Source organism: Monodelphis domestica, chromosome 2 (genome assembly GCF_027887165.1).
Source record: "Monodelphis domestica isolate mMonDom1 chromosome 2, mMonDom1.pri, whole genome shotgun sequence".
Taxonomy (NCBI): Eukaryota; Metazoa; Chordata; class Mammalia; order Didelphimorphia; family Didelphidae; genus Monodelphis; species Monodelphis domestica.
The window spans coordinates 223,394,460-223,418,496 of NC_077228.1; the positions used below are offsets into that span (position 1 = coordinate 223,394,460).

A 24,037-nucleotide genomic window follows, 5' to 3' on the forward strand; every position below is an offset into this window, starting at 1 on the left:
TTCCATGTTTAATTGAAAGCAAAAAGAAAGTAACTTAAAGTCATGGAGTCTGGTTTTTTATTTAGATCTACTTTCTTGATTAGGTACAAAGAGTTGTTATGGAATTGGAAATGAAAAACATTCAAGATGTCATTGCAGAAAACCTAAGTGGTGGACAAAAAAGGAAGTTGACCTTTGGGATTGCCATTTTAGGAGATCCTCAAGTAAGAAAGGCTATATTTAGAGGTGATTTCAGATAGAAGAATCTATTGTTACTGGCACAAATTAATGTTCTTCTTTTATTATTAAATATATATATATATATATAAAGTACAAACTATGTGAAAATGCAATTCAACATGTTTATGTTAAAAATCCAATTAAAAAAAAGCATTTTATTATTTCTATGCTTCCAAGTGAAAAAAAATTTCACTTGGAATGGGAAGGCTTTTTTATACTTTGATTCTCTATAGATTTTGTTATTGGATGAACCAACTGCTGGATTGGATCCTTTTTCAAGGCACCAAGTTTGGAATCTCCTAAAAGAACATAAATCAAAAAAAGTGATCCTTTTGAGTACACAGTTCATGGATGAGGCTGATTTATTGGCTGGTGAGTTTTGTTTTATTATTATTTTTAGAGTTAAGCATTTAATCTTATGTAAGGTTATTGTTACATTTTGAGAACCAAAGTAAAAGACAGTAAAAGAATCTGGTATCACAAGTTAGGAGACATGTTTTAAATTACTTTTGTTTCTATTCATATGTGTCTACTTCAGGGTCACACTTTGGATCTCAGTGAAATACTGCTCCTATTGAAACAAGGCAAATAATTTAAGTATTCTTTACAGGCAACAGTAGAGTTGTATTTTCCCCAGAGCAGTTAGACTTTATATTTGAGCTACTGAAAAAATCTAGGACACTGACATATGTTCATTTGAAAAATTAAGTTATTTGCTAAGTATGTGGTTTAAGATATAGTCCCTCAAAATTGAAGGACTTACAATGGGGAATGCTATCCACCTCCAGAGAAAGAGCTGTTAGAGTTGTCTTTCATATCAGTGTATCTATGGTTTTATTTTGGGGTAAGGAGTATGTATGAGTTTGCTCTTATAACAATGACCAATATGGGAGTGTGTTTTTCATGACAATAAAAATATAATTAAAAAAATCTTGTCCCTAATGCAATTTTGATGAAACAATAAAAACATTTTATGGAAAGCACAGAAATAACCTGGAGGTCATAGCCAAATACTGAATATATCAATTTCAATGAGTTCTACCCTAAACCCTGCACTTTAAATTTAAATATTTATATTAAATGCAGTTTAGATCCCATAGTCCATTATCTGTTAGCATGCCAGGGAATTAACTTTTCCTCTATTATTTCTTTAAAGAAAAGGAAAAAGACTCTAATTTATTTTCTTTTTCACTTCTTTCTGCTCAGATAGGAAAGTGTTTATGTCCAAAGGGCAGTTGAAGTGTGCAGGTTCTTCTCTGTTTCTGAAGAAAAAGTGGGGTATTGGATATCACTTAAGGTATAGTATTTTGGAAGAATCTGTATGGATATATATATATATATATATGTATATATATATACATATATATATTGACAATACTGCTATAACAACATGGTATAAGCAACTAAATTTTAAATAAAGCATATTCCTTGAGTATCTACCATGTGCAGAACACTAATTTATAAACATAAATTATAAACATAAAAAAATAAAAAAATAAACAAAAATAAAAAAAGATAAGATATAAAACTTAGATAAGATATCTTCATTATATGAAACTTTGAACCTAATTGGAACAGGGGGTGGCATAGATGTCATGTTTATAGTATGATGTGGACTGTATTAAAATAATTAGAAAATGACAAATGTGGAAAAAATAGTGAATAAACACAAAGAGAAGAGGAAAGAAAATAAACCTTAATTGGAAAAATCTTGCCCCCAAAAAAAATCTAAAAGAAAAATAAGAAAGTTTGAAAAGAAATGAAACATTTGAAGGAAGAATTCAAGATTACAAACTTAAGCACTGATAAAGAAAGCACAATAAAGAAGTTCAATAAAACAATGGATTCTCTGAGGAGCAAAATGACTCATTCAGAAAACAATACAGACATGTAAAAACAAATAACATAGCAAATTTAAACATGAAAAAAAAATCCCTCTTCCCAAAACCTTGTGTTTCTATAAGCTATAATGTGGTGAGATAATCTAAATATTATTGCTCTCTAAGAAAAGTGTAAGAAACAAAGAATCTGAGTGCCATATTTTAGGAAATAATTTAAGAAAAAATGCTTAATCATATTGGAAACAAAGGGAAAAGTTCAAAAAAAGATAGAATTCAGAAAACACTAGCACTTATTCTAATTTTAATAGACCCAAGAACTGTAGTTGCAATTTCCAGAGTATCATCCTTAAGGAGGAAAATATATGAGGGAAAAAAATACCTGAACACAGTCAAAAATCCTTCAACACAGGGGACATATAGGTGGCTTAGTGAATTGAAAAACAGGTCTTGAGATGGGAGGTCCTGGGTTCAGATTTGACCTCAGATACTTCCTTGGTGTGTGACCCTGGAGAAGTCACTTAATTCCCATTTCCTAGCCCTTACTGCTCTTCTGCCTTAGAACCAATACACAGCAATGATTCAAAGATGGAAGGTAAGTATTTTTTTTTAATTTACATAAGGAAAAGAAAAGACATTCCCTCTTATCCATTAGTACTATGTTTTCCCCAAAATCATCAGGCAAGTTCTATGTTCAAGAAAATGTTTAATGAAAGCCTTATGGAAGCATTATTAGACTATTAGACTATTAGAGTCAGTCAATGAAAGACATAGCCAAAAGAATAATAATTCTGAGTTGAGAAGAGTTGAGTAAGAATAATGAATTGGGTGTGGGGTTAAAACTGAATGATTTCTAAAGTCCTTTCCAGTACTGGGATAATGTCACATAGCTGTGTAATTTATGTTTGAAAAACAAGTTATAGACTTCTCAAAGTCAGTGATAATGACACTTTCTTTGTATCCTCTATCAAATTAGGAAAATTATGTATACAGATAGACAACTTTTTTCCAGGATTGTGGTGGTAAGTACATAATATAAACATATGATCTTTTAAAAATATCATTCCAACAGTTTGCACAAGAATATTCAAATCTGTAACTCAGAGACCATAACATCTCTTATAAAACATTATATTCCTGATGCCAAATTAAAAGAAGAAAATGAAGAAAAGCTTGTGTACACATTACCCTTGGAAAGGACAAATAAATTTCCAGGTAACTCATTCTATAGAATGTCTTCCAGTGCAGTCATTGTTCTGTTTTTCCTGGTTTATTCATGGTAATCTGTAAAGTGTATCTGGTCTCTGTTTTACTCCAACTATCTCTCACCCTTTGTCTGGGCATTAGTTGTCTTCCAATGAAGTGATACCTCTTCCTCTTAAGAGAAAGAATGGATTTTTCCATCGTTCACTTTTACTTCATGATACTTGGGAATTGATTCCCCACCATACCCTTTTTTCTCTGTAAGGAAGGGGAACTTTCAATTCAAAGTTCAATCCCAAAATTCAAAATTCCAGAGACCAAACTCATTTGCAACACAAACTGTGTTATCTAATTAATTACTACATAGATTTAGCCCATCTTTCAAAATTCTTGTATCTGGCATTGTCAGAAAATTATCTGATTAGCATTTTATTTCCATATGGAAAGTAAGATTTGAGCTCCATTTCTAAGTTTTGATTCAGTTCTGGTCTTTTCATCAAGAAGGTTGAAAAACCCTCTCATTTAAGCACCCTCTCTCTGTCCTTTTACATTTAATTTTGCCAACTATTTTGGTTATAAGCACTTGCCTTTTGCTTTTTGGAATATTGTGTTCAAATTTCTCCTTTTCTTTATCCTGGTAGTTGCCAAGATTTATGTGATCAAGACAGTGATTTCTTGGTATTTGAGCTTTTTCATTTTGTATGTAGAGTTTTTTTTTTCTTTTATCCTGAATGTCATGGGTCAAGTTTATGAAATTACTTAGTTTTCTCATATTTTGGTGCTTCTTTTATTAAATGCTGGATTCTTTCTAATTTCACTTTGCTCTCTAGTTCCTTTAGATTTGGAAAGTAGTCCTAAATGATTTGTTACTATGACATCCAGACATTTTTTAGGACATTAATTTCAAGTAGTCTGATAATTCTTAGGTTATTTCTTCAACACATTTTCCTGGTCAGTTTTAAAAAATATTCATATTTTACATTTTCTTCGATTTTCCCCATATTTGGTCTTTGTCCCCTGCCAATTCTTGTCTCATGGAATCATTGTTTGATTGTCTCATTGAATATGTTTGGCTTATTCTAATTATCAAGGAGTTCAGTTATTGGGTAAGAGTTTTTTTGCCACTATTTGTTCTACGATATTAATTATTTTTTTCACTCAGAGATACTTTTATTTTCCCAGTTGCATGTAATGTCAATTTTCAACATACATTTTCTGAAATTAGAAGATTCAAACAAATTCCTTCTCTCTCTTCCCTCCCACCACTCAGAGATGGTAAGCAATTTAATCTGGGCCATGAATACATTATCATGCAAAACATACTTCCATATTGGTCATTGTTATTAGAGTACACTCATACAAAACCAAAACCCGAAAATAAAACTGTAAATAAACTGATGTGGAATATACTATGCTTTGATCTGCATCCTACTCCAACAGTTCTTTTTTTGGAGGTGGATAACATTCCCCATCATATGTATTTCAATACTGTCCCATATCATTGCATTGCTAAGAGTAGCCAAGTCTTACATAGTTGTGCAGTGTTGCTGTTATGTTACTCTGCAACAGTTAATATAGATCTTTCCAACTTTTTTTGAAATCATATTGCTTATCATTTCTTATAGCACAATAGTATTCCTTCACCAACATATACAATTTGTTCAGCCATTTATTACTTGATGGACATCTCAATTTCCCATTATTTGCTACTACAAAAATATATCTTTTTGGTACATAGATTCAGTAGTGGCATTACAGGATCAACAGGTATGCACAATTTTATGGCTTTTTGGGTATAGTTCCAAATTGCTCTACAGAATGGTTGGATCATTTCATAACTCCATCAATGATGCATTAATCTCCCTTCCTAGCTATAATTTCCTTTAAAATTCTTTTTTTAAAAAAACCTATGATTTCTTTTAGATTCTCCTGTCATTCCCATGGTAAAGACATTCTTTTCTCCAAGTCTCTCCTTGAAATTATTGAAGAATTAATCTTTTCTTCCATATGTACTCCTTTAGTTTATCTCATTCCTTTAAATGTCTTCATTGTGTTAGACATCCTATTCTTTTCATTTGTGTTTTTAGGCTCAGTTTCTGCTTTGTAGCTTTGTCTTTGTGTCAGACTCTGATACCCTTTTTACTCTTGGGTGGTGTAAGCAGGGTCTATTTGGTCCTGGATGGAAGGGCTTAGACATTAATTTCTTCAGAAATTAATGGGATTCACCTAATTCTCAAAGAGACTCAACTTAGATTTTATTTTTGGCTTCTTCTTCCTAAAACAGCTTTGAGCTACCAGTTGAATCCATCTCTTACTCAAAAGACAATTAGATCCTATACTGATATTGTTTATTATGCTAGCATAAGACTCCCATGTACTTTTCTTTACACCTTCTACCTTAACCCTTTCTCTTTTTGTGGTTCCTGCTATGGGATGGGTATGAGCTGCTAGGGTGCGGAGATTACTTGGCACTCATCTGTTCTGGTTTCCTGCTGCGCCTTGGATAGAAATCTTGCTCTCAAGGAAGTGGAGAGAGAGTGTAGATATATAAGTTCATATGGAATAAATACAAATTATTTTATTATGAGGTAGCATGAGAGCTAGAGTTGAGATGATCAAGAAAAGCTTCATGGTACCTTAGCTTCATCTTGAAGGAAAGGAGGAATTTTGTGAGGTGAGGAGAGAAAATGCTAAAGTCATGTCAGTGCAAGACAAAAGACTAGAAAAAGGAATTCCTCTCAGGAACAGAAAGAGGGCCAGTTTGGTCTGACCACAAAGTGTAAAAAGTGGAAGAATTTAAAATGAGTAGAGAAAATTCTAGACCAGATTCTGTAGACTTTAAAAACCAAGAAGAAGAATTTACATTTCTTCATACAAGCAGCAAGGAATCACTGGAGGTTTATTTTGTCAGTTGTGTTAAAAACAGATTGGAATGGAGAAAAAAATTGAGACAAATAAATTAGACAGACCTTGCAATAGTACAGGTGAGAGGAGAGGATTGTTTGAACTGTTAGTGGCTAGGTGAGTAAAAAGAAGGGGTCATATAGGAGTTATGTAGTGCAGATAGAAATAATAATATCTGGCAACTTGTAATATGTATGGGGAGGGGAAATGGGAGAAGGAAGAGATGAGGATAACCCTAAGATTGTTCTGTCTTTTTGTTGATCTGGAAATATACTTACTATCAATCTAGGTAATAATTTTTATAGCTATAATATTATGATGTGTTCTTTAGACCTTTACAGAGATCTTGATAGCTGCATTGGCCAAGGCATTGTGCATTATGGTGTTTCTATGATGACTCTGAATGAAGTTTTCCTAAAACTAGAAGGAAAAACAGCTACTGATGAAGCAGGTAAAGAAAAGTCTAGAAATTAACTAAATATAGCTAAATTATAATAATAAAATTATAACTTGAAATTTACATGCCAATAACTAAGCCATGGCTGAAAATAGACACTATGTTCATTTTGTAAACTTATTTTTTCTCTATAGTCTATTATGTATACTTTCAGATTCTAATTTATATTAGTATCAAAATAGCTATAAATTATTTATATTCTTTTTTCATTTGTCATATATTAATTTTAGTAATCTGACCAAAGGAATAACTCTTTATTGGTGTAATTTCATGAATTAATTATAGGCAAATGTATCCAGAGATATATTTTGTCAAAGATAAAATTCTCAAGTTCCTTTAATAATACCATTTATAAAGTTATGTCTACTATTTCCTAATAGTGGTTTAGTTTAATTCAACTAATTTTGCTTGCCATTATTATGTGCCAAGTCATTGTGTTTGAGGACCAAGATGGATAAGACACAGTTACTACCAAACTTTTAATTAGCAAATGTCTTTGGCCAAGTTCCTGCCTAGTCTCCTACAACAACCACTACCATAGCTTCCTACCTCATCTCATGGTCTTCCACTGGTCCAAATGAAATGCAGGCAAGCTTTCCTCCTAAATTCCTAAGCTAACACCTTCAGTGTTCCAATTGGCATTGAGTCTCTTTTTAAGTCCATCTTATATAATCATCAAGGGAGTGAGGATAGAATTTTCTGGGAAGGTGGCTTTCCTCTCTGCCACTCTGTCTCAGGTCAGATTGTCATATGTACAATTACCACTTAATTATCTTCATTTGCCACTGCCATCTCCTACCCATTCTACTCTCTCTCAGCACTTATGACAACACTCCACTCCACATGCACATTTGAAAGTTTTTCTGTAACCACAAGTGTTCCTAATTATAGACCTGTACTTAAAAGCAAAACAGAACAAAAACAAATTGATACTCTTTCAGTATTATGTGCCTAACTTGGGGACTGCAAACTTGATTTATTAAAAAATAATTTAATGACTTTATTTAAGTATAATTGGTTTCTTCTACAATCTGATAGATTTTATGGATTTAAAATATTCTGATCAAAGGTCTGTAAGCTTCACCAGACTGCCCTTGAAACAAAAAAGGTTAAGAACTCCTGCTTTAGGTAAATATGTTTCTAAATGACTTGAAAAAATAGAAACATTTCTTAAAAGGCAAAGTCCAAAAAGAATTATTCTGTAGGAGTAATTTAATATAATCTAGCTCAGTGTGTGGATGTTATGACCACATATAGTTTGTGGTAATAAAAATACATAAAAAACATAGTGTCTGTGCACATCTTACTTTGTCTCCTATAGAGTAAGTTTCTTGAGGGCAAAGAATATCTCTCATTTAAGTTTTTTAGCTCCCCCTATGTCTCACATTCTTCCTTAGATTTTTTTTAAACCCTTACCTTCCATCTTGGAGTCAATACTGTGTATTGGCTCCAAGGCAGAAGAGTGGTAAGGGCTAGGCAATGGAGGTCAAGTGACTTGCCCAGGGTCACACAGCTGGGAAGTGTCTGAGGTCAGATTTGAACCTACGACCTCCCATCTCTAGGCCTGGCTCTCAATCCACTGAGCTACCCAGCTGTCCCCCTTGGATTTTATTTTAAGACACTAAATGTTTGGGCATTGAATCAGCTAGAATTTATAGTAATAGTCTCTGGGGCGAGGATGACGATTATCTTTGTGCCCTTTCATCTAGGATTTCAGCTAGGATTTATAGAGCTTACTTATATACTTAAAATATAGAGTGCTTTATATGTGTTTTCATTTAGCCCTTACATCAATCCTAGCAGGGATGTATCACTAATATCTCAATTTTTAGAAGAGAAAACTAAGGTTAAATGACTTGCCCAAAGGCTAGTAAGTGGTAGAATTTGCAACTCAAGTCTTACTGACAAGATTCCTCACTTTTCCTGCTATACCATCTAGATGCCTTATTGGCAGAATTAATTTATTCTATGGTTTCTGTTGTGATCATGAATATCATAGAGTATTTTCAGTGTTCTTAAGGAGTAAACTAGTGGATTTAGAATAGTGTCCTATAAACAGTTTGTTTTGTTTTGTCCCTTTCTCAATTTTCCCACAGATTTTGGCAATTGGGTACAGGCTCAAACAGAAATGTCAAGAAACTCTGAGGGCTCTGTTGAGCTTAATGAGGCTTTCTCTTCGTTTTCTGGAAGGAGGGAGGTGACACTTGGTTCCATGGCTCTGTGGAGACGTCAAGTCTGTGCAATAGGAAGGCTTCGATTCTTAAAACTAAAACATGATAAAAAAGCTTTCCTGTGTATGTAAGTATAAAAATTCCAGCTCTTTTCTCCCCTTAAATATGTTGCTTCAACTCTAATAGAGGAAGAAGGGAAAAAAAAAAGATTTTATTCCAGTACTTCCTATCACTCCTAGAGTTTAATGGAGTAGGATCTGGTTTAACAGAGTTATCACATTCAGAGGAGGACATGAAATGGTAATCCTTGGATAAATTAGTGAATCATGAAAAGCAACATGCAATCCCTCTTCTGCAAACTGGCATATCAAAGAACAAAGCTGGAACTCAAACCTATTTTGTTTTGACTCTTAATCTAGTGCTCTTGCTTCCTGTATGGTATTAGACCAGTCACTTTGGGGTTATGGGGTTCATTTTCCTTATAAGCAAAGTGAGGCAATTATATAATCTCTAAACTAAGATCTCAATCCTGTGATACTATGTGACTTCATCATAACAAAATTAGAGGAAAATTAAATATTTTTCTTATCTGTAGACAAAATTCTTAATAATACCTAATCAAATAAGAAGAAATAATAAAAAAAAATTTAAATATTCAGTTTTTGCTAAATAAAATTTAAAAGTTTTTGCATAAAAATCAGTACAGTTAATGAGAAAATCCCTTGATTGAGGAGAAATTTGCATCATATTTCTCTTATAAATATCTTATATTCAAAAATCTAGGGGATTATAAAGAATCATTCCACAATAATAATGTGGAAGACAAATGCTGTACCTGGTGCTTTGGCCAATATCTAACAGACTGTTTATTAATAATATTATTAGTGTACATGCATTTCTTCCTGGATAAAGATCCAAACAAATGAGGTTTTTTCTTCATTGAAATTTTCCCTAACAAAAGCAACGCTTGCTTATATTGTATATATATTTCATATATTGTATATATATTGTATGTATATATATATGTACATATATATATGTATATATTGTATATATATTTCATATATCATGAAATGAAGATAGCATTTGATGTAAGATAAGACAAAGATAAAAAGAAAAAAAGGAATTTTTTAATTTGCTTGAAGAGAGCTAGAGTAAAAGAAAATCAAAGCAATGTCCATCCTATCTGCCCACCCTAAGGTCTTTTTTTGAGGGGTCTCCTTTTCATAAACAAAAAAAATTATCTCTTGATTTAGTCCATAACTTAATGTCTATGTCAGTTAACAAAGGGACATTATTTCTTTAACAATTACATTTAATGATTCTCCTTTCTGTCTGGTCAAAGGTGAATAAAGATTACAACTGTTTATGAAATAAAAAATATTTCTTTATTTTAGATGTCTCTTCCTGGCTTATTCTTTCTTTTAGAGTGCAGATAACTTGAAGAGAAGAGTTATATCTCAGTTATCATTTTTTAAAAATCTTCTCTACTTCACAATCTCTCAGGTTTATTTAAGGTATTCAAAATTTGAGAATTGAATCTTAAAAACTTAGTCATTATCATTTACTTATTTTATGGCTAGAGTTGAGACTGTAAATATTTTAGAGTTTTTTCAATATTCCTAAAGAGAAAACTAGTAAAGTCAGAATAGTTCCTTTGAGAAGGTGAGCTATTTGGATTAACTTCACTGGATGTTCCTGAGAAGGATGGGATGTTGTTGGCAACCATGTGGTGGCTTCCTTTTGCCTAGCTGGAGTTTTGTTTCTTGTTGCCTAATTGGGGTCTGTTTCTTTCCTGTTGCCTAGCTATGGTCTCCAGGTTTATAATTTTCTTTATCTGGAGCTCTTTTTTTTTAAACCTTTGCTGAGGGGTTTCTGAGGAAAACAAGGGTTGGCTCAAAGTTTTCACATTACCATCTTAACCAGAATTCTTTTTTATTCTTCCCCTGGACCTCATTGTGTGACCTGATAGTAACTTGGTCTCGATTATTCTTTGGAAGAAATATAGAAAACAATTCTTTTTTCCTCAGATCATTTTAGCTTTGACTTCTTCAGGAAGAGCCTTAAATCTCTTTTTTTTTTTCAATTTTAAGGTAATATAATCCTTTTCCTCCCCTCTTTCCTTTTTATAACACTTCCATTCTAACCCCCTAAGAAAGGTCATCTCTACTCCAGATCCCTTTTTACAATTGAAACATGATTTTCATTTCCTGTAGGGTTGCTTCATTATTCACAGCAATCTGAGGTGTGGAGTGGCCTACATTTGATCTATAGTCTACTATCACATGGCTATAATAGGAATATAAATTTCATGTCCCCAGTACAGGTCACTGCCTAGTTTCCTCTAATCTTCAAGATTAGATTTTCAGCCCATTTTTATTTGTCTGTTTCAACTACTTGTGGGTGTTTGCACTTCAACCCTAAACTCTGGATTGAAATGGTGACAGCTCCACTTAATAATTTGAAAACACTGCTCAACTACTTTTCCTTAACCTCTGAAAAACGGTAAGGCTATTTTTCAGCAATTTGTCCAACTCACCAATTCATTCCAGCAATTTGCTTAATTTCCAATTTGTCCAACTTAAATTTTTCTTACTTTCCCTTCCTAGTCTTACCAGCTAACTTTTCCTTTTGTCCTTGTTTTTTTCCCCCCTCAGTTCTTCTTGATCCTTCTTAATCTCCCCTAATCATTTCCTGTCCTCCTTCATCTTCCTAGACCAGTGATGGACAACATTTTAGAGATGTAGTGCCAGGCTCCCCATCCCCAACCCTCCAAATCAAATGCACCCCCCTAGAGACCACATTCTGTGCCCCTCCCCTCACTAAGTGTCAGGCTTTCACTGCTTCCACCCCTTACTCCACTCAGGGAAGGGAGGAAGCACTCCCACTGTACTGCTGGGCAGAGGGGTGGGTAATATAGTCAGGTTTGGGGAGAGGGAGAGGTAAGGGAAGCAAGCACTCTATACTGCTCCCCGCTAGTTAGTCTCACTTGTAATATTCATTGGGAAAATGGGTGGGATTGAACAACAGGACAGGGGATATGGAAGGTTTTATAACAGGGAATGGAGGAATTGTAGGGAGAGAGAAAATAGGGCTGCTGGTGAAGTAAAAGGAAAGAGATGCCCCCTGTCGAGAGGCTATTTTTGAAAAATGGGGTTCCCAAGAATTGGGTCACTTATGATAGCCTGAGGGGACATCTTCTCTATTGGATTGATGTGAAAGATACTCCAGAGCAGGTAAGCATGGACTCTCCTGAGGGACAAGCCTTCCCCCAGACTTATTCACCCAGCAGGGGTCCAATAAGGACTATTTATAGTTGACTGGCAGTCCTGAGGTTCATCTCCCTCTATGTCCCCTGAAATGCTAGTCCTCTTATCTGACTGTGATATTCAAATAAAGATAAATTTTTAATAACAAGTTTGGATTGGGGAGGTATCAGGGAAGAGGGAAGAGGGATTTCCCTAGATGAGGTTTGAGTCTCTCTCAGCTTTTGAACTAAGGCCATGCCTCACAGGCTGGTGAAGTGTTTCTTTTATTCCTGTCTATGTTAATCTGTGCTAGATTTCTTAAATTCAAAGTCTTAGCAGTTGACAGCAAGAGGAAGAAAAGTTATGACTTTCAAAGCTGGTTGGGCCTGTCTCTTCAAGCTAACACCCCTAAAGACCAGCCTTACAGTCCAAACTGCTTCCCTTAAGTCCTTTTGTCTGATGAACATGATCACAGGGATCCAGGTAGAGCACACAGTTGGGACATTCAGGAATAGAGCCACATGTATCCAGGGACAGGGAGAAAGACCTCTTCCAGTTCCCCAACTGTCAGTCTTATCAATATCTTCTCTCTAACACTCTAACTGCTATTTGTTCCAACTTAGTGGCAGAAAGTCCAGAACTTGCTTTAGTTTTCCTTTTCACATACTCAAGCCAAAGATATAATCCCCTCAAATCTAGCTCCACTCCAAAGTGGAAATTGAGGGGACCTTGAAAATTTCAAAGTACACCCTAAAGAGGGCCACTATTCAAGAAACCAGATGCCATTTCAAATGCAACACTTTATTGAGAGAGAGAAAGAAAAAAAAAACAGAAAAAAAGTTGCAGCTTACAGGAAAACCCCTTATTTACAGAAAAATATAACCCTCATTAAATGACATCATCTACACATATTCACTCCATTATGTTCCAGTCTTCCCAAAGCAGTATTCTCCAAATTAATCTTTTTAGCAAATGGTCAAGGATTGCAGTCAGATTTTAATTTGGATGCAGGGTTGATTTGGAAATTGCTACTTTTAATAAGCCACTATTGTGTTTTCTAGAGCTTCTAAGCTATCTGTTGTCCCTCAGGCAGGTACCCCTTTGAATTCAAATTGAACTGGCTGGGTTAGTAAAAGGTGAGGGGATTAAGAATGCAAATTAAAGCAGCCCAAGGATTGCTTATGATAGAAAATGGGAAAGGAGGTTATAGGATAGGGACAAGGCTATTAGCCTAGCCCTGAGTTCATAAAACTTATTCCTAAATATTAAACTGCAGTTTTGAACATTTTTAAAGTACAGACTCAAGAGAGACATCCCCAAATCCCTAAAATACTTTGTATAGTAGACACTGTTGGTTTCTGATAGTAAAGACATAAATTGAGGTCAAAGGTAATTAAGAGGCCATTTTATTCTGAATGGGATGGGTCAATCTTATCCTAGAAGGGATTCTGTCTTAAAGAGACCTGCTTACTAACTCCCACTGGGAAGAGGGGGAGGGGAGCAACCCATTTGCACCTTCCTCCAGCTTTCTAGTTAGGAACATTGGGATCTTGGGGCATTGGGTCCTTGGCATACAAGCCCACAGAGAGGTCAATGAGTGCTATCTCTGGCACGTGCCATCGGATCACCATCACAGTCCTAGAGACTTCACTTTATTCAATCTCAATCCAGAGAACCCTGAAGCTACTGTGACTTTTTCTGGACACAGAAGTTGTTCTGTTTCAAATTTTCCTTAATCTTCATAAAATCTTGCAAAAAAAATCATTGTCTTGCCTTCTGAAGTAGTACAAATTCCTTTCAATTACCCACATAATTTCTTCCTCTTTATCTGGTACAAGGTCTTCTCTTAATTCTTCCCCCACAACCATGTTCTATGGAAGCCAGATTCACAATGGAGGTAGATATCAGTTGGGCTTTCTGAGGAATTGTTCTGAATGACATTCACCCAAAACATGACTCAAACCTGGGATGAAGATTGTATAATAAAGGGAGTTCTGAGTGTAGTACTTAAGAAAAAAACTGGCTTCTTTTATGATAAAGAAAAAACCTAACAACCTGAATGTGTTTAGAAATGGGCATGAATGCTCATGGACATTTCCTTCTCCTCGTTCTCTGCCCTCAAAATAGCCTTGTTAGGGAGCCTTGTCATGCTTGTAAATGACATGGGAAGAACCCATGAAAAATACTGAGGATTAACAATAAATAATAAGCATTAAAGTAGCACTTTATACATAATACTATAGCAAGTGAATTATTTACAAATGCACATCCAGAAAACAAACAAACAAAAAATCATTGGAACCTGACTGGATTCTCTAGAAAGTGTAGGGAACAGTGAAAAGTCTTTTTTGCCACATGATTCCTCGAGATGGACAGCATTATAAGCCTCTCTTGCCCACTGAGCTTGTTGAATATGAACAACTAATTTTTCCTACACTAGTATGTTTCAAACATAAGGATTTAAAAAGAAGATAGATTTACAACAGAGATGTCATCTAGTTCAGCCCTTATCTGAGAGATAAATAAGTACAATCACAGAAAAAGTAAATGACTTGTTCATGACCATACAGTCAATAAGTAATGGAGCTAAAATGTGAAGCCAGGGTGTCTATCTTTAAATCTAGGTTGCTTTCCACTGTTGCATCATGTCTCTCTCTCTTCTTTGAGTACATATTCAAATTATGATTTAGCCTCATATGGCTTAGGAAGCTACATTTCTCTCCTCCTTGCATCATAGAAAAATTAGTTAATCAATTTTTCAAGTACTTTACAATTCACTGGGAGAAAAAAAATACTGTGATGTATCTGGATATATATTTGTAGCAGGATTGATATAGCACATATTTCTTTTTCTATAGAGAAGAAAAAACTGCCTGTGTGCCTCCATCTTACTTTTCCTCCTATTTAGATTACTGTTGTTTGGAGTGGCTTCTATACCTTATATTGTGGAAGAAATAGTATTTAATAGATTTCATCAATCTACTGCTTGGCGCCTTTCACCTAAATCATATTTCCTCTCTCCTGGACAATATCCACAAAGTCCACTCACCAGCCTATTGGTCATCAATAATACAGGTAAAGAAATTGGACTAATTTAATTTAGTATTAATTTCTTATGGTTATGAATATCTAAAAGAAAGAAGCAAGTATTTTAATTATGTCAAGAAATTTTGAAGAGACCTACACACACATAATTCACATTAATACTCTGTGTAGTGTAGATAAGTAATATATTTATGCCCACATACATACAGTATCTAATTACTTTATATATGCATATTATATAGTTTTTTTTGGTAGGAAAGCCATAAAACACAAGAAGATAAATTAAATTATGTGAAATTATAATTGTAAGAGAGATTTAGTTTAAGAAAGACATTTTGACAAATCAGTTAATCCCTGCAATTTATTGAAAGCAATGACTAGAGATGATTTTAAAAGAAAAAAAAATTTCTAAAGGATCATCTAAAGTTGAATTTCATCACTTTGAAACTGGATCCTGAGAGGGTTTTCACATTCAGTGGCAAAATGTCTTAAATCTGAAGGATTTGGAAAAATCTACAGTGAAAAAAAAGTTTCATTTTTATAATGTTTACAATATTTATATGCATAGTTATTTGCACTAGTAAAATGTATGGAGCAGAATTATTTCTAAATATATTAGCCTGATCCTCACACTTGTAAAAGTCTCTTGCATTCTTCAATGGCATTCTTGTTGCCATAAAATATATCTGATAAAACAAGATATGGGGTTAGTATAAAAATGAAAATTTCACATTTTTGTTTTGGCATTTTCATCATTTCTTCTTATTTATCTCTTATTAGGATCAAACATTGAAGATTTTATAGATTCTTTGAAACACCAAAACATAGTTTTAGAATTAAAGGATTTTGAAAAGGAAAATGGTACAGATGATCCATCATACAATGGAGCCATCATTGTATCAGGTGAAAAAAAGGTATGTTGGTCTCCAGTTTGTCAGTTTGTTAATGTTGTCCAGAGGGGGAAGCAGAAATTTTTGCAAATGAGGTAAGTAGCACTGACTGTTCCTGGGGCAAGCAGAACCTTCTGGTGGGATTCTAGGGTGGAGAGACAGCATTCTGTGGGAAAAGAGGATTCTCCAGGATACTAATAGGCCACTGAATAGGAGGTTACAAATGCCCTTCTCTGAGGAATTGTGTCATTCAGTCTTTTTTAACCTTACTATTCTTGATAACTAGGGTCTAAGGTTTTTTTGTTTTTAATCCTCTGCCTAGTTTGTCACCATCTTTTACTAGAAAATATTTAAAAGGGAGAATGAAAAAGAAAAGAAAAACAATTCAGCAAAGCTAACCAATATATCAACTAATTCTGACATAGTATATCACACCTATAGTTCCCAAATTCTGAAAAGAAGGCAGAGGTCAGTTTTCTTATCTTTTCTTTAGGAATATTAGTTTAAATTTTGTTTGTTATTGATTTTTCCATTTATATTGTTATAGTTGTTTAGGTTATTTTCCTCTTTCTGTTTGTTTCATCCTTCATCAGTTCATGCAAAGCTTTCCTATGTATTTTTTTAATCCTTCATATACACCCTTTCTTAAAGTACTTTAACATCCAAGTTCTTTGCTACAACAAAAAGTACTGGCTGCTTTTTATATTTTGGTATATAGAGGAAATATTTTTCTGCCTTTTAGTTCCTATGAATATGAACCAATTTCATTTTTGGGTCAAAGCATACGAACATTTTAGTTACTTCCTTAGCATAATTTCATATGCCATTACAAAATGTTAGAATTATTTCATAGCTCTAACAATGATCCTGTCTTTGCACAGTTCCTTCATTTGAAAAAATATATTTCCCAACCCCACAGTTGTTTTTATTTGCATTACTCTGATTAATGATGATATAAAATAATTTTTTCCAAATTAAATATTTGGAACAAATGAGCATGTAATTGTTAAAAGTTTGCTATTCTTTTCAGTACTGTATGTTCATATGCTTTCACCTCATTAATTAGAGAATAGCTCTTTGTTTTATATATTTGATTCAATTTCCTATATAACTTTGCTACCAGTCCCTTATCAAAGATATATGATGCCAAGATGCCATCCCTCAACTGTTTTTCTTCTTATTCCATGTTTTGATTTGATAAATGTAAAATATTTTCAATTTCATGCAGTCAGAATTATCTATTTTATCTTTTGTAATTATCTCTGCCTTATTCAGGTAATAACATTACCACTAGTCATACTTGTGATACTTGTGAGAAGTATCTGATTAGATTCTCTGTGTCTCAGACTCGCTCTTTCTCTGTCCCTCACAATCACTCTGTCTCTGGGTGCCTTTCTCTTTAAAAATCTAGATGCTTATTTTGCCAAATAAATGGTGTAAAATATTGGTCTCAACCAAATTTCTGCCAGACTTTCCCCCCCATTTTTTTCCATTTCCCTGTAGTTTTCATTAAATATATAGAGTCTCTTCCCTCCACCCTTCACACTCAGCATTCTGTTCTTAGTCATTGAAAATGGGTTAATGAGTTCATTTGTTTCTCATTTTTCTCTATCTAAACTCTTTTACTGATCTATTTTTGTTATTTTTCATCAATGTGCTGTTGATTACTGTTTTATAATATAATTTGAGATTTAGAAGATTATTCCCTCTTCATTCCACCTCCTTCCCTTGTGTTCAAATAAAATGGTTTTAAATTTCTCTTGCATACTACTTATTTGTTTGTTTTTATAAGCACTTATTTTCTCTATCTTATTACCTACCCTCAAAGATCAATTTTTAAAAATCTAATAAACTTATGACAAATATTCATCATGTAATTCTTGTTATTTTAAACCCTTACCTTCCATCAATAGTGGTAAGGGCTAGGCAATGGGAGTGGAGTGACTTGCCCAGAGTCACATAGCTAGAAGTGTCTGAGACCAGATTTGAACCCAGGACCTCCTGTCTCTGAATCTAGGACTTCCATCCCCACATTGGATATTTCTAAAAATGTACTGATAATTCTTTTTTTTTAAATAATATTTTATTTGATCATTTCCGAGCATTATTCATTAAATACAAAGATCATTTTCTTTTCCTCACCCCCACCCCCATAGCTGACGCATGATTCCACTGGGTGTCACATGTGTTCTTGATTCGAACCCATTTTCATGTTGTTAATATTTGCATTAGAGTGTTCGTTTAGAGTCTCTCCTCTGTCATGTCCCTTCAACCACTTTATTAAGGCAGTTGCTTTTCCTCAGTGTTTCTATTCCCACAGTTTATCCTCTGCTTATGAATGGTGTTTTTTTCTCTCCTAGATCCCTGCAGATTGTTCAGGGACATTACACCGCCCCCAATGGAGAAGTCCATTACATTCGATTATACCACAGTGTGTTTGTCTCTGTGTACAATGTTCTCCTGGTTCTGCTCCTCTCGCTCTGCATCACTTCCTGGAGATTGTTCCAGTCTCCATGGAACTCCTCCACTTTATTATTCCTTTTAGCACAATAGTATTCCATCACCAACATATACCACAATTTGCTCAGCCATTCCACACTTGATGGGCATCCCCTCGTTCTCCAGTTTTTGGCCACCACAAAGAGTGCAGTTATGAATATTTTTGTACAAGTCTTTGTGTCCATTATCTCTTTGGGGTACAGACCCAGCAGTGCTATGGCTGAATCAAAGGGTAGATATTCTTTTGTCGCCCTTTGGGCATAGTTCCAAATTGCCCTCCAGAATGTTTGGATCAGTTCACAACTCCACCAGCAATGAATTAATGTCCCCACGTTGCCACATCCCCTCCAGCATTCATTACTTTGCATAGCTGTCATGTTAGCCAATCTGCTTGGTGTAAGGTGATACCTCAGAGTTGTTTTGATTTGCATCTCTCTGATTATAAGAGATTTAGAACACTTCTTCATGTGCTTATTAATAGTTTTGATTTCTTTATCTGAGAACTGCCTATCCATGTCCCTTGCCCATTTATCAATTGGAGAATGGCTTGGTTTTTTGTACAGTTGATTTATCTCGTTATAAATTTGAGTGATTAAACCTTGTCAGAGGTTTCTATGAAGATTTTTTTCCTAGTTTGTTGTTTCCGTTCTGATTTTAGTTACATTGGTTTTGTTTGTGCAAAAACTTTTTAATTTGATGTAGTCAAAATTATTTATTTTGCATTTTGTGATTCTTTCTATGTCTTGCTTGGTTTTAAAGACTTTCCCCTCCCAAAGGTCTAACAGGTATACTATTCTGTGTTTATCCAATTTACTTATGGTTTCCTTCTTTATGTTTAAGTCACTCACCCATTTTGAATTTATCTTGGTGTAGAGTGTGAGGTGTTGATCTATTCCTAGTCTCACCCACACTGTCTTCCAATTTTCCCAGCAGTTTTTATCGAATGGTGGATATTTTTCCTAAAAGCTGGGATCTTTGGGTTTATCGTATACTGTCTTGCTGAGGTCGCTTTCCCCCAGTCTATTCCACTGATCTTCCTTTCTGTTTCTTAGCCAGTACCAAATTGTTTTGATGACTGCTGCTTTGTAATATAGTTGAAGGTCTGGGACTGCAAGGCCCCCATCATATGTGTTTTTTTCATTATTTCCCTGGATATCCTTGATCTTTTGTTCTTCCAAATGAACTTTTTTATGGTTTTTTCTAAATCAGTGAAGAAGTATTTTGGTAGTTCCATGGGTATGGCACTAAATAGATAAATAAGTTTGGGTAGGATGGTCATTTTTATTATATTGGCTCGTCCTATCCATGAGCAGTTAATGTTTTTCCAATTGCTCAAGTCTAGTTTTAGTTGTGTGGAGAGTGTTTTGTAGTTGTGTTCATATAGTTCCTGTGTTTGTCTCAGGAGATAGATTCCTAGGTATTTTATTTTGTCTAAGGTGATTTTGAATGGGATTTCTTTTTCTAGTTTTTGCTGCTGAGCTGTGTTGGAGATATATAGAAAAGCTGATGATTTATGTGGGTTTATTTAGTATCCTGCAGCTTTGCTAAAGTTGTTGATTATTTAAATTAGCTTTTTGGTTGAATTTCTAGGATTCTTTAAGTAGACCATCATGTCATCTGCAAAGAGTGATAACTTGGTCTCCTCCTTGCCTATGTTGATGCCTTCAATTTCTTTTTCTTCTCTAATTGTACTGCTAGTGTTTCTAGTACAATGTCAAATAGTAGAGGTGATAATGGGCATCCTTGTTTCACTCCTGGTCTTATTGGGAATGCGTCTAGTTTATCCCCATTGCAGATGATATTAGCTGATGGTTTTAGATACATACTGTTTATTATTTTTAGGAATGACCCTTCTATTCCTATGCTTTCTAGTGTTTTTAATAGGAATGGGTGTTGTATTTTATCAAATGCTTTTTCTGCATCTATTGAGATAATCATGTGGTTCTTGTTGGTTTACTTGTTGATGTGGTCAATTATGTGGATGGTTTTCCTAATATTGAACAAGCCCTGCATCCCTGGTATAAATCCTACTTGATCACGGTGGATGATCCTTCTGATCACTTGCTGGAGTCTTTTTGCTAGTATCCTATTTAAGATTTTTGCATCTATATTCATTAGGGAGATTGGTCTATAGTTTTCTTTCTCTGTTTTTGACCTGCCTGGTTTTGGAATCAGTACCATGTTTGTGTCATAAAAGGAGTTTGGTAGAACTCCCTCTTTGCTTATTATGTCAAATAGTTTGTATAGTATTGGGATTAACTGTTCTCTGAATGTTTGATAGAATTCACTTGTGAATCCTTCAGGCCCCGGGGATTTTTTCTTAGGAAGTTCTTTGATGGCTTGTTGGATTTCATTTTCAGATATGGGATTATTTAAGAATTCTATTTCTTCTTCTTTTAGTATAGGCAGTTTGTATTTTTGTACATATTCATCCAGTTCTCCTAAATTGGTGTATTTATTGCCATATAATTGGGCAAAGTAATTTCTAATGATTGCCTTAATTTCATCTTCATAGGAGGTGATGTCCCCTTTTTCATCTTTGATGCTGTTAATTTTCTTTTCTTCCTTCCTTTTTTTAATTAGATTGACTAGTACTTTGTCTATTTTGTTTGTTTTTTCAAAGTACCAGCTTCTTGTGTTATTTATTAAATCAATAGTTCTATCACTTTCGATTTTATTAATTTCTCCCTTAATTTTTAGGATTTCTAGTTTGGTTTTCTGCTGGGGGTTTTTAATTTGATGTCTTTTGGGTTTTTTTGTTTGCATTTCCAATTTATTGATCTCTGCTCTCCCTAGTTTGTTGATATATGCACTCAGGGATATAAATTTACCTCTGATTACTGCTTTGGCTGCATCCCAAAAGGTTTGAAAGGATGTCTCACCATTGTCATTTTCCTCGATGAAATTATTAATTGTTTCTGGGATTTCTTCTCTAACTAAACGATTTTGGAGTATCATATTGTTTAATTTCCAATTAATTTTTGAGTTGGTTTTCCATGTACCATTACTAATCATTATTTTTATTGCCTTGTGATCTGAGAAGCCTGCATTCATTATTTTTGCTTTTCTGCATTTGTGTGATATGTTTCTGTGACCTAGTGTATGGTCAATCTTTGTGAATGTGCCATATGGTGCTGAGAAGAAGGTATATTCCTTTTTATCCCTATTTATTTTTCTCCACATGTCCATTAATTCTAATTTTTCTAAGATTTCATTCACTTCTTTTATCTCTTTCTTATTTATTTTTTGATTTGATTTATCTAAATTTGATAATGGTTGGTTTAAGTCTCCCACTAATATGGTTTTACTGTCTATTTCTTCCTTCAATTCTCCTGGTTTCTCCATTAGAAATGTGGGTGCTATATTATTTGGTGCATACATGTTGATTAGTGATATTTCCTCATTAGCTAAAATCCCTTTTAACAACATATAATTACCTTCCCTGTCCCTTTTGATCAGGTCTATTTTTGCTTTGGCTTTTTCAGATATCATGATTACCACTCCTGCCTTCTTTCTGTCATTCAAGTCCCAGAAGGTCTTACTCCATCCTTTAATTCTGACCTTGTGGGTGTCAACCTTCCTCATGTGTGTTTCTTGAAGACTACATATGGTAGGGTTTTGGATTCTAATCCATTCTGCTATTCATCTACTTTTTATGGGTGAGTGAATCCCATTCACATTCAAAGTTATGATTGTCATTTGTGGACTCCCTGGTATTTTGATATCCTTCCCTAATTCTAACCTTTTCTTCTTCAGCTCTACCTTTTAGTCCAATGATTTACTTTGAATTGGTCCCCCTTGTCCCCTCCCTTGATGTTTCCCTTTTTAGTCCCTCCCTATTTTTTCCCTCCCCCTCCCCCCTCTCTTTCCCTCCCTTTTTGTTTTCCCTCTCCTCCACCCCCCTCTTGGTTTTCCCTTCTCCCTACCCTTGTTGGGTAAGATAGAATTCAAGATCCCAATGGATCTGGATGATTTTCCCTTTCAGAGTTGATTTCCCTGAGATTAAGGTTTAAGTAAAAAACCCTCTCTTCCTCTCCTTCTTGTAGGAGTTTTCTTCCCCTCCCCCTCCCATTTGAATCTTTGTGTGAGAAAGATTTTTCTATTTGGTCTTTCTTTACCCCCTATTTATACAATACATTTCCCCCACATGTTAGTATACATAGATTGATATAAATATAGTCCTTTTAGAAGAGAGTTTGAATAAAAGAAGAAGATAACATTTTTCTCCTTTCTCCTTTCCTTAAAATTTACCTTTTCAAGTATTCCTTGCTCTTTGTTTTTCGGTATCAAACTTTCCACAGAGCTCTGGTCTTTTCTTTGCAAAAAGTTGGAAATCTTCTATTTTGTTGAATGCCCATACTTTCCCTTGGAAGTATATAGTCAGTTTTGCTGGGTAGCTGATTCTTGGTTGAAGACCCAGCTCTTTCTGAAGATCGTATTCCATGCCTTACGGTCATTCAGAGTAGAACTTGCAAGGTCTTGTGTGACCCTGATTGGCATTCCTTTATATCTAAATTGTCTTTTTCTGGCTTCCTGTAGGATTTTTTCTTTTGTTTGAGAGCTTTGGAATTTGGCAATTACATTCCTGCGAGTTGACTTTTGGGGGTTTAGTGTAGAAGGTGTTCTGTGAGCTCTGTCAGTGGCTGTATTACCCCCTTGTTCTAGAATCTCTGGGCAATTTTCTTTGATTATATCTTGTATTACAATGTCGAGTTTGGTGTTTATTTCTGGCTTTTCTGGAAGTCCAATTATTCTTAAATTATCTCTTCTCCCTCTATTTTCCAGATCTGTCACCTTGTGGGTGAGATATTTTATAATCTCTTTTAATTTCTTGGTATTTTGGTTTTGCTTTATTAATTCTTGCTCTTTTACAAGATCGTTGTCTTCCAGTTTCCTGATTCTGACCTTTAAAGCCTGGTTTTCCTTTTCAGTTTGGTCACACCGGTTTTGTAGATGCATGAATTTCTTTTGCATTATTTCCCACTTTTCCTCCCAGAAGGCTTCCATCTTTTTGGTCATTTCTGATTCAAATTCTTCATGGGTTTGTGGAGAGTTTCCACTTCCTTTGGAAGGTTTCGAAGCATTTTCTTGTGTATCGTCTTCTATCTCCTCTGTATTTTGTATTTTTGCTCCATAGAATGTGTCCAAAGTCACCCCTTTCTTCTTATTTTTCTTGGGATTTTGGGGCTTCTGTGCTTCTGTGGAGTTTGCCATCTCTGAATGGGGAGGATTAGCTTTTCTTATCTCTATCTGGTGTTCAGAGGTTTTAGTCCTGGGCAGATTGTTTGTTCTATGAGCTTTCCCTGGGTTGAACTGAGTATGCCTTAAGGCAGTGACTTTCACTGGAACTGGAATGGAAGGATCCGGCCAGGGGGTTACACTCTCCCCCGTCTCTCTCTGTTTCCCTGCTGTCTGTGTGCCCCCTCAAATGGGTCGGGTTGCTTTCCAGAAGTTGCCTTCAGAATAGCTGGCTGTGAGGCTGTCTTGCCGGCCCTGAGGGTTACTCTTGTTTCAGAAGACCCTGGTCTCTGAGGGGGGAGGGGCCGTGGCTTCCCGGAGCTCC

General features: G+C 34.8%; 1 protein-coding gene across 7 annotated transcripts in view; it reads left to right on the forward strand.

Annotated features, from left to right (window-relative positions):
• The window catches only part of LOC100029102 (ATP-binding cassette sub-family A member 9), a 141,586-nt gene that overhangs the window by 48,555 nt on the left and 68,994 nt on the right, over positions 1–24,037 (forward strand). For all 7 annotated transcript variants that reach the window (XM_056817232.1, XM_056817233.1, XM_056817234.1 and 4 more), the window contains 8 exons: positions 84–203; positions 453–591; positions 1,426–1,516; positions 3,130–3,272; positions 6,496–6,615; positions 8,718–8,919; positions 14,949–15,115; positions 15,866–15,999. In XM_056817232.1, the coding sequence (XP_056673210.1) occupies positions 84–203; positions 453–591; positions 1,426–1,516; positions 3,130–3,272; positions 6,496–6,615; positions 8,718–8,919; positions 14,949–15,115; positions 15,866–15,999 (1,116 nt within the window). The remainder of the gene's footprint in view (positions 1–83; positions 204–452; positions 592–1,425; positions 1,517–3,129; positions 3,273–6,495; positions 6,616–8,717; positions 8,920–14,948; positions 15,116–15,865; positions 16,000–24,037) is intronic.